The 18,553-nt window shown below is 48.9% G+C and overlaps 1 protein-coding gene across 1 annotated transcript in view; it reads left to right on the top strand.

The window, feature by feature from the left end:
- The window catches only part of MPHOSPH8 (M-phase phosphoprotein 8), a 42,925-nt gene extending 32,737 nt beyond the window's left edge, over positions 1-10,188 (top strand). Inside the window, exons 12-14 of the mRNA XM_077298359.1 lie at positions 6,931-7,058; positions 7,798-7,881; positions 9,443-10,188. Coding sequence (XP_077154474.1) covers positions 6,931-7,058; positions 7,798-7,881; positions 9,443-9,484 — 254 coding nt within the window. The 3' untranslated portion in view covers positions 9,485-10,188. The remainder of the gene's footprint in view (positions 1-6,930; positions 7,059-7,797; positions 7,882-9,442) is intronic.
- The last annotated feature ends 8,365 nt before the right edge of the window (positions 10,189-18,553 follow it).

Here is an 18,553-nt window from a genome sequence, read left to right on the forward strand (position 1 = left end):
GGAACCTGCAACCATAGGCTCGTTTTTATTTTTTTCTCTCAGACCCCCCCCCCCCTCCCCCCATTACAACTGAAACTGGTCCTCTACTTCTACATCTCCTGGTTCCGGGCCGGGCACAACGTGGAGACAGAGGTTCACGGGCCTCTTTTAAGCCTTCCCCTTCATGGAGAGGCAGGCCAAGGTAGCCAGGATCCAGAGGTGCCAGAACGGGCAGACCTTCCACACTGACCCCCTGCGGTATCCGGGGGACACCCTCAAAGTAGGCGGCCGCCTGCTTTCCTTCAGTGCCGCGTGGCTCTCGGTCGTTCACGACGAGTGGGTCCGCGATCTAGTGTCCTCCGGATACAAGATAGATCTCGTCCTCCAAACCGTTTTTTCCTGTCTTCTCCTCCCAGGGCAAAAGCATTAGAGTTCTTCAAAGCTATTAGCTCTCTGAGAAAAGACAGAGTTATTATTCTGGTCCCTCAAAGCGAAAGGTTTCAAGGTTCTTATTCAAACCTCTTCATTGTTCCAAAGAAGGACGGTACAGTACGGCCCATACTGGACCTAAAACTGCTGAACAGGTTTGTCAGGGTGCGACGGTTCCGGATGGAATCGCTTCATTCTGTCATCGCCTCCATGGAAAAAGGCGAGTTCCTGGCGTCTATAGACATCCAGGACGCATACCTCCACATTCCTATTTTACCTTCTCACTAAAGGTTTCTTCGCTTCTCGGTTCAGGAAGATCACTTCCAATTCGTTGCGCTGCCCTTCGGCCTCGTTACCACTCCCAGGGTATTCACCAAGGTCATGGCGGCTGCCGTGGCCATACTCCACACCCGAGGAGTGGTGGCGTTCCCGTATTTAGAAGCTATCCTCATCAAAGGACCCTCTTTCTGCTCTTGCAAGGAAGCCGTGGCCATCACAATAGATACCCTTTCTCGCCTGGGTTGGAAAATAAACTTCAAAAAATCTTCCCCAGTGCCAGCTCAGCGAATTTCCTTTCTAGGAATGATACTCGACTCGTCCCGGGTGTTGGTTCTTCTTCCCCTGGAAAAGATCTCAGTCTTACAGCGAGAAGCTCAGAAGCTCTCTCAGCCTCGCTCTCACTCTCTGCGCTTCAATATGAGAGTCCTCGGCAGGATGGCAGCAGCTATGGAGGCGGTTCCATTTGCCCAACTACACCTCCGTCCTCTACAGCATGCCCTCCTGGCTGTTTGGGACAGGAACCCGTTCTCCCTAGACCGTCGGTTCCTCCTTCCCCAGCGAGTCAGACAGTCTCTCAGGTGGTGGACATTGAAATCCTCCCTGAATCAAGGGAAGTCTTTTCTTCCAGTACACTGGCTGGTTGTGACGACAGATAAGTCTTCTAGGCTGGGGAGCGGTGTTCCTTCATCACACTGCTCAGGGCCGCTGGTCCCCCCCCCAGGAATCACGCCTTCCAATCAACATCTTGGAAATCCAGGCGATCAGGCTGGCACTTCTCCAGTTCCATCCCTTCCTAGCAGGTCGCCCAATCAGGATTCAGTCTGACAACGCCACTGCAGTGGCATACATCAACCGCCAAGGGGGAACCCGCAGCAGGGCGGCCATGACAGAGGTAGGCCACATTCTCCGCTGGGCCGAGGAAAACCGCTCAATGATCTCTGCGGTTCACATCCCGGGAGTGGACAATTGGGAGGCAGACTTCCTCAGTCGGCAATGCCTCGACTCCGGGGAGTGGTCTCTCCATCCGGAGATCTTCCACCAGATCTGCTGTCGTTGGGGAACCCCGGACGTGGATCTGATGGCCTCACGGCTGAATTCCAAGGTTCCCGACTTCATGGCTCGGTCCCACGATCCGGCAGCCATCAGGGCAGACGCTCTTGTACTCCCGTGGCATCATTTTCAGCTTCCGTACATATTTCCCCCGCTTCCTCTCCTGCCTAGAGTCAGCGGAGAGGGTACCGGTAATCCTGATTGCGCCAGATTGACCGCGCCGGGCGTGGTACGCGGAACTAGTTCAACTAGTTGCCGACATTCCCTGGCGATTACCGATTCGCGCAGATCTGCTATCTCAAGGCCCCTTTTACCACCAGAACTCAGAGGCCCTGTGTTTGACGGCATGGCCGTTGAGTCCTGGGTCCAAACCCAGGCAGGTTTCTCTCCAGAAGTCATAGCTACCATGATCAACGCTAGAAAGCCTACGCCTATGCGTATCTATCATCGCACTTGGAAGACTTTCTTTTCATGATGTAGTGACTGAGGACGTTCTCCTCTACATTTTTCCATCCTTTCCATTTTCGAGTTCTTACAAACGAGTTTGGACTTGGGTCTCGCCCTTAGTTCTCTCAAGGGGCAGATCTCAGCCCTGTCTGTTCTCTTCCAACGCAGTATTGCCAACAGATTACAGGTCAAGACGTTTATTCAGGGAGTCTCCCATCGGGCGCCCCCCTATAGGATGCCGTTGGAACCATGGGATCTAAATCTGGTCCTCTGAGTTTTGCAACAGGCTCCTTTCGAACCTCTACAGGAGGTTTCCCTGTCTCTTCTTTCATGGAAAGTTACTTTTCTAATTGCGGTCACCTCTATCAGACGAGTCTCCGAGCTGGCGGCTCTGTCCTCTCAAGTTCCGTTCCTGAATTTTCATCAGGATAAGGTGGTTTTGAGGACATCCCCGTCTTTTCTACCGAAAGTTGTATCCTCTTTTCATCTCAATGAGGAGATTGTCTTACCGCCACTCTGTCCGGCACCAGTTCATCGCATCGAGAAGGCCCTTCACACACTGGATTTAGTGAGAGCTCTTAGGAGATACATCTCGCAGACAGCGTCTTTCCGCAGGTCAGATGCTCTATTCGTGCTCCCGGAAGGACCGAGGAAAGGGTTTCCCGCTTCCAAGGCGACAATAGCCAAATGGATCCGTTCGGCTATTCAGGAGTCCTACCGAGTCAGAGGTCTTCCTGTCCCAGCAGGGATTAAGGCTCACTCCACTCGGTCAGTGGGTGCGTCTTGGGCCATCCGGCACCAAGCTTCGGCAGCACAAGTTTGTAAGGCTGCGACTTGGTCCAGCCTGCATACCTTTACAAAATATTACCATATTCACTCTCAGGCCTCGGCAGATGCGACCGTCGGCAGACGAATTCTGCAGGCGGCTGTGCCGCATCTGTAACTTGTGGCTGCAAGTAGCAATTGCAGTTAATTGTTTCCCACCCAGGGACTGCTTTAGGACGTCCCATGGTCCTGTGTCCCCCAATGAGGCGTAGGAGAAAAGGAGATTTTTGTGTACTCACCGTAAAATCCTTTTCTCCGAGCCAATCATTGGGGGACACAGCACCCACCCTGTTAGCCTATTGGCTTTGGTTTTTGTTGAGTTAACTTGGTTTTTGACATACTTCATCCTTGTTAAATATTAAGCTCCTATTTATTTGTTACCGAACTGGTTCACGGAGAGCCAGCAGGAGGGTGTATACTGCAGGGGAGGAGCTATTCTTTGTGTTTAATACTTAGTGTCCTACCAATTGGCAGCAGCATAACACCCATGGTCCTGTGTCCCCAATGATTGGCTCGGAGAAAAGGATTTTACGGTGAGTACACAAAAATCTCCTTTTTACTCACTTTTGCGCTATCCAGTTCGAATTCCTGTTCGTTTTTATTTTTCCATTGACCAAGCGGAATGAGGGTTTATTTGTGGGACACATTTTCGTTTTGAATTGCACCAGTTACTTTACTACATGTAATTTTGATGAAAGGAAAAAAAACTCCAAGGGAGGTGAAAAAAAAAAAATACAATTTCAACATTGGTTGTTTTTTTTGGTTTTGATTTTAAGGCGTTTGTTGTGGTAAAGACAGCAAGATGGTAGTGACTGGGACCTTCACCAGGGTCCTGGCTTCCATTGTAACCCATCACACCCCAGTCTCGCATTGTGGGGGGAGCACTAGTGGTCAACCAAATGAACACTCCACCAGAATCATGCTACTTAAAGGGAATCAGTCACCAGGTTTTTCCTACCCCATCTGAGCGCAGCTTAAACAGGTTGTCCGCCACTTGGAAGAACCCCTTCTTGATCGAAATGTTTGGCACTGATTTAAAATAAACAAAACAAACTATACTCTCCTCCTGTGCCGTCGCTGTCCCAGCGGTGTCAGCACTCATGGGCTCGGGGCTCTGGTGCGGTTGTTGTAACACGTGAGCCCAGCTCCCAATCAGCGCTGGCGTCACTCTCCACCTTTTGAAAAATAAAAAATGAAGTAGTAGTCCAGGCTGCAGCTGATTTCTCAGTTCCTCTTCATATTCAATTTGATAGGAGGCAGGGACAGTGACGCCAGCACTGATAGGGTGCCAGGCTCAAATGTTACAACCGCACAGGAGCACGGGAAGAGCGAGGAACGGCGCCAACACGGGAGGGGAGTATTTTATCGGTGCCGAGCATCTGGTATGATTAGTTTTCCAAGTAGTGGACATCTTCTATAATGTAGGGGCAGAGACCTTGATTCCAGCAATGTGTCACTTACTGGGCTGCTTATGAAGTTTTGATAAAATCACTGTTTTCTCTGCTGCAGATCTAGCAGGTTTCTGAATGCTGAGCCTTCATGTAGGCACAGGCTTGCTCGTCATTGTCAGCGGGCTGGGAGAAATCGCCGGGAATCCGCCCATATGACTAGTACACAGTGTGGCACGTGTCAGGCAAATATTAAAGGGAAACTGTCACCAGGTTTGGACAAGGTGAGATAAGACCACCACCTTTCAGGGCTGATATGCAGCGTTCTATAATATTGTGTTTAAGCCCCCAACCTGTAGGAGAAGAAAAATAACGATTATACTCACCTGCGGGGTGGTCCTGTCTAAATGGTGTTGTTGTTCTTGGTCCGGTGCTTCCCATCTTCTTACGTTTGCCGTCCTCCTTCCTTCATGTGGATGACGCATCCCTGCTTCTTCCACATTCTCCTTGACATCACGATCCTGCGCAGGCGCACTTGTGCCCTTTGAGGACAGAGCAAAATGTGCATGCGTTGGGCCTCTCTGACCTTTACTGGCGCCTGCACACTGCAGTACTTTGCTCTGCGCTCAGTGCGGCAGGGAAGTAAGCCTGCGCCGGAGCGTGATGCCGTGGAGACTGTATGGATGACATAGGGACAAGTCATCCACTCGAAGGAAGGAGGAGGACGGCGATCGTAAAAAAAGAAGGGAGGCACCGGACCAAGACCAGCAACACCACTCGGACCGGACCGCCCTGCAGGTGAGCGTAATAAAAGCTCTCTTCACTTACAGGTTGGGTTTGGAGCAGATATACAGCATTATAGAACGCTGTGTATCAGCCCTGAAAAGTGGTTGCCGTATCTCAGATCGGCCAAACCTGGTGACAGGTTCCCTTTAAAAGTGTGTTTTTTAGTGATTAGCGAATATACTCGTTACTCGAGATTTCTCGAGCATGCTCGGGGGGCCCTCTGAGTATTTTTTAGTGCTCGGAGATTGTTTTTAGCGCCGCAGCTGAATGATTTACATCTGTTAGCCAGCATAAGTACATGTGGGGGTTGCCTGGTTGCTAGGGAATCCCCACACGTATTTATGCTGGCTAACAGATGTAAATCATTCTGCTGCAACAATAAAAACGAAATCTCCGAGCACTAAAAAATACTCAGCAAACCCCCGAGCATGCTCGAGAAATCTCGAGTAACGAGTATATTCGCTCATCACTAGTGTTTTTCTCTTAAACTCTGCGCAGACACGGCCATCACTGGTAACACGGAGTTCATAAACGGCCATCACTGAGCACATGAAGGAACTCATAATGACACAGCCATCACTGAGCACACGAAAGAGCTCATACACGGCCATCACTGAGCACACGAAGGAGCTCGTACACGGCCATCACTGAGCACACGAAGGAGCTCATACACGGCCATCACTGAGCACACGAAGGAGCTTATACACGGCCATCACTGAGCACACGAAGGAGCTCGTACACGGCCATCACTGAGCACACGAAGGAGCTCATACACGGCCATCACTGAGCACACGAAGGAGCTCGTACACGGCCATCACTGAGCACACGAAGGAGCTCATACACGGCCATCACTGAGCACACGAAGGAGCTTATACACGGCCATCACTGAGCACACGAAGGAGCTCGTACACGGCCATCACTGAGCACACGAAGGAGCTCATACACGGCCATCACTGAGCACACGAAGGAGCTCGTACACGGCCATCACTGAGCACACGAAGGAGCTCATACACGGCCATCACTGAGCAAATGAAGGCGCTTTTACATGGCCATCACTGAGCACACGGAGCGCATACACGGCCATCACTGAGCAAATGAAGGCGCTTTTACATGGCCATCACTGAGCACACGGAGCGCATACACGGCCATCACTGAGCACATGGAGCGCATACACGGCCATCACTGCGCACACGGAGCGCATACACGGCCATCACTGCGCACACGGAGCGCATACACGGCCATCACTGAGCACACGGAGCGCATACACGGCCATCACTGAGCACACGGAGCGCATACACGGCCATCACTGAGCACACGGAGCGCATACACGGCCATCACTGAGCACACGGAGCGCATACACGGCCATCACTGAGCACACGGAGCGCATACACGGCCATCACTGAGCACACGGAGCGCATACACGGCCATCACTGAGCACACGGAGCGCATACACGGCCATCACTGAGCACACGGAGCGCATACACGGCCATCACTGAGCACACGGAGCGCATACACAGGAAGTAACTTCATAATATTTGCCTTTTTAACTCTGCAGCTTCACAACCTTTCCGGGGCCCAGAGTTATTAGTACTCGGCCTCGGATGTATAGCAATGGGAGGTTAAGGGGATGAAGCACAGGGGGTTGGAGGACATTACATACAGACACATATCTGTATTACACTAAGAGCTTTGATTTTTGTACCTGTGATTTGAAAACAATTTAGTTTTTTTTTTTTTTTTTTTTCAGAATCTGGAATTCTTTTGTTTGTTTTTCATGCAAACTTCTTTGGTACGGAAGTTGTGGTTCGGCTCTGTGGGCCGTGCAGCGTCCAGGCTGTGGTGCTAAATGACAAATTCCAGCTCCCGGTGTTTCTGGTAGGTGAATGCAAAAAATCTAACTCCAAATCGTATTTGCTATAGATGTCATTTTTTTTTTAAAGAGGAACCAGGTCGGGGAGTGGCTGAGTGCGGGGATATAGTTTTCTGTAATTTGTGCAGGACTCGTCGTCCTGCTGTGAGGTCTGTATTCCCTGTCCCCACACAGGTAGAATGTTATCATTCTTTGTGCGCCACTCTTTTATGTCAAAAATGTTCTAAATTTGTCGCAATGTTCTGCAAACCTTCTTTGTTTGACACGTTGCTAAATATCGAGCATGTCAAAAACGACGTGGCCAATCGCCGTGACACAAATTTACTATAATGTCAGTCATGGCGTACATTGCAGCTCAAAAAGGGTATATCAGCCCATTGCTGGCATAGATTGTGTTTTCTGGTGCACGGACAGATACGAGCCAAGTTCATTAATAAGAGCCTGCCTCTTAATAAATTTGGTGCATCCTGTGTCTTCCGGCTTTTTGTTGAAGACTGTAGAAATTTATCCCAAAGTGATTGTCCATCTAAAGCGCTGTCACACGTGTATACGAAAAGCTGCTTGTGGGAAGGACAGTGGGACTCGCCGCAGCATATTCCCATAGCTCATTCTGGAAAATACTAACAGAAATCTTACAAAACGATATCCCAGATCTCGCGCTTTTGTCACAGGCCGCCTTCAGATTAGCATAGTAGCGCTGACTGTTTAGTAGCATGATGCCTGATGTCGTCTCTTGTTTTCCAGGATGCAAACTTTATTTATTCCTTCAGCCCTGTCCCTGGAGCTAATAAGCTTTTTATAAGACTATCTGAGGTTCCTGCTGCAAAGGTAAGTTGCCGTCACATGATATTTTGGGTAATTTAGCAACTGCGTCATTGAGTTTCTCATTTTCGTTGTCTGAACAGTGATTGTGCAGTAGTGTACGGCCCTTTTTAGGTGTCTCTAACTTGTCTAATAAAATATAAACCTGTACGCCTCCGGTATCGGCGCTGCTCCCTTTCCCAGCGATCTCGTGACATTTTTCATGACACATGAGCGCTACAGCCCATCGGTGGCTGATAAGCTGCAGCGCTCATGACAACATAAACATGTCATGAGATCGCTGGGAAGGCGGAACAGCACTCAGATAAAGGGTGCGGTGCCGATTCGGGAGGCAAGGAGGGGTTTAATTTTCTAGGCAAATTAGGGACTTTGAAAGGGAGTTCTTCAGTGATGTACAACGCCGTTTAAATGCATATTTAGCTGAATGTTCTCCTTTAAGCAGTTAGTATATAGTCATAATTTGTAGAAAACAAGGTAACTAGTCTCGTAGTCTTTTGAAAAGTTATAATGGCTGCTTGTGATAGGAGAGCGCTGCTCTTGGGGAAAACATGCCGGAAATGCCTTTAGGACTGCTTAGAAATGTGATGGGGTTTTCAGCTACCTACCAACCACCATTGAGCTTTCCCTACTGTTCTGATATATAATCACTGCTACTTGGACAACCCTTTCTTAAAGGGGTTGTCTAGGATCGGGGCTAAAGTTTGCGATCACTCTGTGACTGCAGATTTGTGAATCCTCACAGGACACGTACTGGACGTTCATGGCCTCACTAAATACAAGTGAATTCAGCGAGGCCGTGCATGTCTAGTCATAATGTGGCTAAAAGTATGCAAGGCTGTGTGCACACGTTGCTGATTTATTGTGTTTTTTTCGCGTTTTTTCCCGATAAAAACGCTATAAAACCGCAAAAAAAAGCATACAATATGCATCCCATCATTTAGAATGAATTCTGCATGTTTTGTGCACATGCATTTTTCCACGAAAAAAACGCATTGCGGTAAAAAACGCATTGCGGTAAAAAACGCATTGCGGTAAAAAACGCATTGCGGTAAAAAACGCATTGCGGTAAAAAACGCATTGCGGTAAAAAACGCATCGCGGTAAAAAACGCATCGCGGTAAAAAACGCATCGCGGTAAAAAACGCAGCATGTTCATTAATTTTGCGGGTTTTTTGCGGATTTCCCACTATAAAATGCATTGGGAAATGTCAGGAAAAAAACGCATCAAAAACGCGCAAAAAACGCATGCAGATTTCTTGCAGAAAATTTCAAGTTTTTCTCAGGAATTTTCTGCAAGAATTCCTGAACGTGTGCACATAGCCTTAATTGCATACAGCAGTCACATGACCGCCGGCTACCAGCGGTGGAGAATCCTGACAGCTCGCAATGTACAAGCTGTGAGGAGTCACAAGTCTGCAATCACATAGTGAATACAGATTTTATCCACAAGCCTGGATAGTTCCTTTGAAATACTGTATTTCCCTGTTACAAAAAAAATACCTCTATATACCGCATTGCATTCCCGGTACGGATCCACGCTGGACACTAATGATCCTTTTTTCTTTTAGGTGAAGCTGCTGGTTTGTGCATACAGAGTACAGCCCCATTAACTGAAGACCCACGGAATTGTCTCCAGCTTATTGACTGCACCTTTCTGTCCGTTAATAATATAAAGGGACGTGTCCGCAGGACTGCTCACCCTCGTGTTTTACCAGTAGTACCATGTACAGTAGAATATTTTATTTGAAGGACCGTCCTTTCACCGTTTCTGTGCTGTGCTGCCGGAGTTCACGTTTCCTTTGATATTGTGCATCAGTATGGAGGTCCCTGGACCACAAAAATCTGCTCCAGTCAACGGAACATCTTTTATGTGTTGGATTATTCTATATATTTTTATTCAGTCCCCGTCCGATATTGTGGATTCTGCTCATTCCCTTTTATCGTTCTCTGAATTGGCGTTCGGGTGTTTTCATACAATAGGATCACTGCAAGTCAGGTGGCCCGTGCTGACATCCTCTGTGCTGCTGATCAGTCAGTTACAACTTTTCACAGACTGATGTCATGCATGGACTCAGAATGCCAGGACATTGCAGGCTGTATAAAGGATGGTCGTCTGCTGCTCCGCAAATAAAAGGACGTGTACATATATAAAGATGAGTTCTCATCTTGGCCCCTCGCCACATCTACTGTCAGTATATTTCCACAATGTGGAATATTGCATTATAGTGTATTTTGCAGCCTCCTATCTGATATAATATAGAGGACGATATTTAATGTTAGATGCTTTAATCCAGTAAATGTTTTATTAAAACTGCTAATCTCTTACCTTGTGACGTTACTAACGAAAAACCAACTTTAGGAGGAGACTGGGAGCCTCAATAAGACTGGCTCCAAGATGGCAAGAAATTGTCGACTGGCTCCACACCAAGATATTGTCTATTATATTTCTGATTTAAGGGTCCTATGGGTACAACATACAAGTCTAGCATTTCAAAGGATTTATTTTCCCTCCAAATATTGCACTAAATGTCAAATATTCTATTTGAGGTCAAGCCGATGGATCCGGGGTCTCACAGGTCACCCTAGTCAATATCAGCAGTATATATTTTTGTATGATAGGAAATTGGCCTACATATTGTGTGTTGGTACAGTGCTTTTGAAAGACCTGTAAGAATGCATGATCATGCTCCAAATTTTATTAAATTACTAGAGAAAAACAAACACACTTGTCTTTGCTTTTGGGGAACAGAAATGATGATCTTGGGTTTGTTCGTTTTCCCTTTAGAAATGGAGCCTCTTAACTAATCCAGGTTTAACTTTGTGACAATATTTTTATTTCTCTATCGCCTCATTGGGGGACACAGGAAACCATGGGTGTATGCTGCTGCCACTAGGAGGCTGACACTATGCAAATAAAAAAGTTAGCTCCTCCTCTGCAGTGTACACCCCACCGACAGGAAGTAGGATATTCAGTTTAGCTTAGTGTCAGTAGGAGGTGGACACGGGTCTTTCATTAGACCCTTATCTACCTCAGTGTGCATTGTTCCTTTTCAGGTACCACGGAGGGATACAGGGTGAACAGTCACTCCTGCACTCCTACAAAGAGACTGAGTACGGCGTGTACTGCCACCCCGTATCCTCAAGTCTAGTCGGCAGGACCCCAGCCCCTAACACAGAAGCATGTTCAGGTGATCCAAACCTGGTCCTGCCTCCATCCCCCTACCCACTCGCCCACCAGAGCCTGTCGGTCTGAGGAGACGAGGACGTCCCACAGGATTTCGGACGTCTGATCCTTGCTGGACGGGGAGGTACTTTTCTTTCTCCCCAGGGTCTGGCGAAGTCAGGAAGAAGATAATAAGATGTGAAGATAAGAATAAAGATCCTTTATTTATTTCATATCTGCGGCCCCCCTTAAGCCATCCGTCCTGAACTTTTACGGAGGTTTTTTAGCTTCGGGAGTCTTCCCTGCCTTTTCCGATGGTAGTGGGGGCATCGGGTATCCCACGCGGCGTTTTGAGGCCTCCGCGCCCCCCCCCCCCATGCTCCTGTGGTCATTTGCTGCAAATCTAGGTCCTGGCTTTTCTCGGTCCTAGTTACGGCTCTGGCTCCGCCCTCCCCCCCCCCCCCCCATCTTCTCAACATCCCGGCGGGCTTTTCTCCCACCCGACTCGGTCTATACCCATTCCTGTGCAGGGCGGCTGGCTCCGCCCACTGCTCCCAGCCGCCCCAATCGGCCTGGGATCGCCGCCATCTTGCTGGGGAGCGTTCTCCGGACCCGGAGGTTATTCCAGCCCCACCCCCCCCTCCCCTCCGACCTCTGAGAGTGGGTCCTTTCCCGCCACCGTGTGTCTTCACCGGCCGAGTTCCCCGCCTACATCTTCCTGCTGGTGCCCTGGACCTGTGCCCTGATGCCTGTTGCAGCTACAGCCTGGGAGCAGACTACAGGACACTACACCTGCTGCGAGTAGCGCTGCTTAGCAGTTTGGCGCTCCTTTCTGCATCTCTCCTGTTCCCCTAAACTTCTGGCATTCTTTAGTAGGTATGCTTACCATGCCTAATCCTATAGGGGAGCGTTCTCGTCCTCCTATGATGCAAGCCGGTCACTGGTGTAATTATATTCTATAACCGTGCAATCACTGGTGTTCTAGAGCTGCACAGTCACTAGTGTATCAGTATTCTAGACCCGTGCAGCCACTGGCGTAATACGTAATAGTACTCTGGAGCCATGCAATCACTGGCGTAGTAGTACTCTAGAGCTGTGCAGTCACTGGCGTAGTAGTACTCTAGACCCGTGCAGTCACTGGCGTAATACGTAGTAGTACTCTAGACCCGTGCAGTCACCGGCGTAATACGTAGTAGTACTCTTGAGCCGCACAATCACTGGCGTAGTAGCACTCTAGAGCCGTGCAGTCGCAGGTGTAATAAGTGCCCTAGAGCCGTGCAGTTACCAGCGGGGTATGGCAGTATGCCCCACGCTGCCGTCATCTGTGCCACTGTCCGCCCCTCACCCTCCACAGGGAGATGGACCATTATAAAACCTGCCATATGGCGTTCACTTCGTAGAGGGTTTCAGTTGCACATTATTCCTCTGAGTTTTCCGTTTTGTCACACTGCTATTGTGATTTCTGCTATTGCAGACCTATGCCTTGATTTTCAGCAGTGCGAGGCTCAGCTATTTCTCTATACACAGTGATGCTAGAGCCCTGGCATATCAAACGTTTCCATATCTCCTGCTCACAGGCACTCGCCCTCCATCTCCCTGCAGCCCCCTCCGGATGCAACCATTACACCGCTCTCAGCAGAGAGGGGAGCTGCTCCTACCCACTTCACGACTGCAGTGTTCGGATCTGTCTTCCAGCTGGTTAAGAGTCCGTATTTCCCAGAAAGGTCTGCTGTGGCTCAGTGGACAAAGAATATGACCACATATCGCAGGCGCAAAGGTTTGAACTTAAGTGCACAACAGAGAGTAGAGTTTAGTCTCCCTGTTGACAAGCCTACTGTTCTGCCTTCAGGAGAATGAGCACGGCAGGACATACTTCAGACAGACTCCGTGCTGCGGCTTACTACACGGAAACTTATTCTGCATAATGCCGTCAGGTATCATGACCTACACGGCATCACAGAATCAACTCTCGAGAACCAATCGCAGCAGTACTCTATCTGCTGTAGTCGCAGGATACCGAGACCCGATCGCAGCAGTACTATCTGCCATAGTCGCTGGATACCGAGAGCCGATCGCAGCAGTACTCTATCTGCCATAGTCGCAGGATGCGGAGAGCCGATCGCAGTAGTACTCTATCTGCCATAGTCGCAGGATACAGAGCCGATTGCAGCAGTACTCTATCTGCCATAGTCGCAGGATACCGAGAGCCGATCCCAGCAGTACTCTATGCCATAGTCGCAGGATACCGAGAGCCGATCGCAGCAGTACTCTATTGGCCAGTCGCAGGATACCGAGAGCTGATCTCAGCAGTACTCTATCGGCCATAGTCGCAGGATACTGAGAGCCGTTCGCAGCAGTACTCTATCCGCCATCCAGGTACGCAGTACGGTTTTTGAAACTGTCGTATCTTCAGCGGATCAGATGTGTCTTGGATTGACCACTGCAGTGGTACTGGCGTTCTGTACTGTATTCAGGTAGGTCAGACGTACTCTCCTATTCCTCCCGTTCGATTGCAGCAGTACTGTCAGCTATCCAGGTTTTAGATGTCATCTTCCAGACACATTTAGTCAATACCTGCTGTCTTTCCAGTGGTTTAGACATGCCCGAGATCGATTGCTGCATTGGTCCTGCTCTTTTGCCCCCGAGTCAGGTGAGTCAGAAACGCCCTCTATCACGCTCTAAAGGGTCTTTTGCAGCATGTGCCTAGGCTCCCCTCTAGTCACCACTCAGAGAGAGGTGCCCGGTATTCATCACTTCTGGATGGCTGCTGCAGCGGTTACAATCCGCTTTCAGGTGAGTCAGAGGCGCAATTTTTATCGTGTGTTTCATGGTCAATAACGTCTGTGGTCTATTAACAGAAGATCTACCACGTACCACAAGGTGGATCTCAGTGCCACAGGGTGAACCTCAGTGGCAGCATAACTGGCCAGTCCACTTTCAGGTAAGTCGGACACGCTGGTGTCAGGTACCGACTGGTTGCAGTTTTTCTTCAGCCATGCACTGGGCCTTAATTGCGTGTTGCTCCCCAGGGACCTTTCCTCTCCAACTGGTTATTCGGGCCTACCACTAACTATCCAGTAGGTCAGTTTACAGTGCTGTCCTAGGTCTATCTGCACTATCCAGTGTGTTACTCCTATCATATATGATTTACAGTACTATACGTTTTGGCTGTCTCTTACGGAGTCAGAGCCCATATAATACCTTGACTCATGATTGTTCACTGCACTATTCTAGGGGCCTTTGAGCTACCTCAATACAGAGCTTCCTATTTATGTGTCAGTACTTGCCTCTTCTTTCTTACAGACACTGGATTAAACCTCGAGCAGCTCCGGGATTTTATTTCCGACTGTGGCAGGAACAGGTTCTCCCACCTCGGATAGGAATTGGATCTTACTCTGTGTAAGCATCGTCCAGTGTAGAAGGCTGCTCCACGCCTGCATCCATTGATGGGTTTTTGTGATAATACGTTCCTTCCTTCAGCAGGATTCGTATACTTAGATAAGTAGATCCACACACTACAATCCTCTCTCCGTTCCAGAGGGTCCGGGAAGGATTGGGTCACTCATGTCATCATGGGTAAGGATCTTCCGTTTGGCAGTCAAGTTTTTTTCTGGGGCCTATGTACTCCTTCCTAGGGCCAACTTCCCATGGAATTGACATACTCCAGGTTTTCCATGGACTCTCCTCCTTTGACTGCTCATATCCGATTGTGCCTATCAATGCCCTGCCCATCTTGTCAACATTTTTCATAGTCCCTGTTAACCATCTTCATCCCTGTACGCTTAAATTTAGCTCCCTGATGGATCTGAGTCTGCGGAGTCATCTGGGAGTTTCCGTTCTATCTACTTAGATGGGCAAGAGGTGGTCTCTTCAAACGGTTCTCCCTTTCTGACCCGTTTTGTTGATGTAGCAGGGCCTACATTGCTGGGTTGAGATCCAGGTTTTCCCCCCGAGGTCCCCTTCAGTACGTCCTCAGCGTTTTGCTCTCTAGCAGGTTCTCAGTACCCTACTCTCAAGTCTTTTCTTGTCATTTCAATTTAATGGTCTTTTCTGGGTTTTCTCTTGGAATCCTTAGTCCAGCCATTCCAAAGAGGGAAGCGTCTTGGTTTCCTATATTCCCTCTCTCCTGATCTTACTGCAAACTGGACCTCTTCTCCATCTCTGGACCCTCTGGTTTCCAGTTTTTCCACCGATACAGTCCTCCTCTCCCACAGAGAGCATCCCTCAAGGATACCAACGGCGGACTAATAGTCCATGGCAAAGTCGACCATTGAAGTATTCGCCGCTACATTGTGCCATGCCTTTGTCTCCACCTGGACAGTAAAGTTTATAGATGCATGGGCTAAGCTGCTCCATCAGGGCACCCTTCATGGAGTCCGATCGGAGGAAATCGCTGTCCTTGCAGACTAATTTACTCTTGCAAGGAAGTACATGGTATCCGCCCCCGTGGATGCCGCTGCAGATGCTGCTTGGACTTCCAGCAAGATCGTGCCCATCCGAAGGACCATTTTGCTTAAAGCATGACATGACTTATCCTCTAGGAAGTCCCTCGCCAGCTTGCCTTCCGAGGGTTTCCGTCAGTTTGTCTCCAACTTGAACCAATTATTAAGGAGGTCATCTGAGGGACAAGTTCTCTTCTTCCTCAGACTAAACCTCGTTGTGCTCCTGGGACCGCGTGTGATTTCCTTTATTTTCTGAAAGCCTTTATCCAGGTCCTCCTTTTCTTCAAGACATCGGACACTCCTGCATTTTTGCGAGGGGCGGGTCCATTTTTGTTTTATACTTTCCTTTCAGGCTCTCAACCACTTCCAGAGTCTGTGGCAGCAGTTTTGTACATTCTGTGGATCACCGGTTCAGTGCTCTGCCCTTACCTTGCGAAGGTTCTCCATGGCTCTGTCCATCATTCTTGATTCCCTTCCTTTCATCCTGCTCGGACTCATCCTTCGTAGTGTTCTCTCATCACGCTACCGGGTCAGGGCGAGGTTCATCTATCCAGCCGCCCCTCCCCCTTTTCAGTATGCAGGCTCGGCGTAGAGAGGCCCTCCGGCCTCCAAATCAACCTATACCCGCAAAATCCGGTCAGCAATGTTTAGATTTACCAGGTCAGAGCAGAGCTCCTCCTTCCAGGTTTAAGTCGCACTCTACCCGGGCAGTGGGCGCCTCCCGGCGGTGCACATATAGGGCCTCTGCCTTGCACCTCTACAGACCGATGATCGGTCCTCCACATGTTCGCGAAACTTCCATGCCTAGCTTCAGCGTATGCCGGCTTAGGTAGGAAGACCTTGCAGGCTACGGTGGTGAGTTCCTCTGACCTAGATTGGATTTTACTGCTGTTCCCGCCCCAGGGACTGCTTTGGGATATCCCATGGTTTCCTGTGTCCCCCAATGAGGCGATCGAGAAACAGATTTTACAGTAAGCAACCAAAAAGCCTGTTTTCTCTGAGCCTTCATTGAGGAACACAGCACCCTCCCAAGTTGAACAGCTCTGTTTGTGTTATACTGTTAACGTTTGAGTTTCTCTTTTACACGTTGCTTCTCCTACTGCTTTCTCATGAACTGAATATCCTACTTCCTGTCGGTGGGGTGTACGCTGCAGAGGGGGAGCTAACTTTTTTATTTGCATAGTGTCAGCCTCCTAGTGGCAGCAGCATACACCCATGGTTTCCTGTGTCCCCCAATGAAGGCTCCGAGAAACAGATTTGACGGTAAGCAACCAAAAATCCAGTTTTTCTCCCCAGCCTTTCACCAAGTTTTCCATGTTGAGCTGGACACACAATGGTGGCTCCAGTGTGGGAAGAAAAAAAATCTTTTCTCTATCGGGGGGGGAGGGGATGTACAAAACCATGTATGTATGCTGCTGCCACTAGAAGGCGGACACTATGCAATAAAAAGTTGGCTCCTCCTCAGTAGTATACACCTCTGTCCCATATTGAGGTGAGTCAGAACCACCCGCTATTATTACGTATGTCTGTTCTATTACAGCAGCCGTACCTGTGTTGTCTCATATTCAGATGAGTCAGATGCACCGTTTAACATGTACCACATGGTCATTTGCAGCATCTGCCTGCGCTTCCTTCTATTCACCATTCAGTGAATCAGATGTGCCTCGTATCTATCAGTTATGGTTGACCACAGCAGCAGTACTAGTCCGCTTTCAGGTGAGTTAGATGCACCTTCTATCATGTGCCTCATGATTTAATATCAACAGTGGGTAAGTCACATGCACAGCCACCTCATGCCTCGTTGAAAGTACACGTTGTTGAAATTTCACGTTTCTCCCATACTTGCACTGAGCCAGATGTTTTACTATGTACCACATGGTTGATTACAGCGGCAATATAAGTGCCCGGGTCATCTCCAGGTAGGTAAGTCACGCAGGTTTCTTGTGCCGGATGGCTAGCAGATTCTAATTCTGCCACCTGCCTTTCCCTGATTGCGTGCTCCCCAAGTGCCCTTTTTCATCATTTGGGCCTACCGCTAACTATCCAGTAGATCCGTCTACTGTGCTGTCCATGTGCTCTACCCACTATCCAGTGCGTTTCACCTGCCATGATTCATCCATTGCATTTTAGGTGTTCTGTCTATTTCTTAGTGAGTCAGATCTCATAGGTACAATGATTCTCATGACTGTTCGCAGTGCGATGTTAGGAAGCCTTGAGCTAGTTCAACACCTGAGCTCCCTTCCTATTTATCAGTACTTGCCTCCTTTTTCCTTAGAGACACCTGATATGGCCATGAGTGCAAGAGCCTATCAGCTCCGAGATTCATTTTCCGGACATCACCGGAAAAGGTCTCCCCTCCGACAAGATTCTTTTCGGATATCATCTTACTCTTAGCACAGACTCTTAGCATCAATCACGGAATGAGAACTGCTCCAGGCCTACATCTGATGTAGGAGAAACAGGTTTCTTCCTTCGACAAGGCTCGTATCCTCTTTTTTTTTCTAGGTATTCCTGTCTCGCCTGAAAGACCCTATCAAGCCAATGATATCCCTTGCTATATCTGACCCCCTAGTATACAGGGTCAGGTTTCTGGGCCAGCCGGTTGTGCCAGTAAGCCGACCCAGCCTACACCAGTTATCCCAGTCACTTTGGTCCATCCCAAATGGTACAGGATGGATTGAGATCACCCAAGACATCATAGGAAAAGTTGTTCCTTCTTTCCAGATTCTAGGTGCTCCTTCTTATGGCCAACTTTCCAGGGAGTGATTTACTCCAACTATTCAGGGACTTTATATCTAATTTCTCCATGTTTGGAGTACTATGGTATCTATCTCTCGGTTCGGGTTCGACGGCTCATATCCTAAGGTGCCTTACAATGCCGTCAGGACAGTTATTTCCATAGTCCTTATGATCATCCTCATCCCAATTTGCCTGAGATTGCCCCATTGCTTTTCTCCCGAATTGCAGAGACTCTGATTCTCTCCCGCCCCCAGGGGTGACCATCGGCCTATCCGGTTTTTTTCTCGCCATTCCTGTGGGATCTCACATTGGTTTCAGGGCTGGCTCCTCTTTCT

This window comes from Ranitomeya variabilis, chromosome 3, assembly GCF_051348905.1.
Source record: "Ranitomeya variabilis isolate aRanVar5 chromosome 3, aRanVar5.hap1, whole genome shotgun sequence".
Taxonomy (NCBI): domain Eukaryota; kingdom Metazoa; phylum Chordata; class Amphibia; order Anura; family Dendrobatidae; genus Ranitomeya; species Ranitomeya variabilis.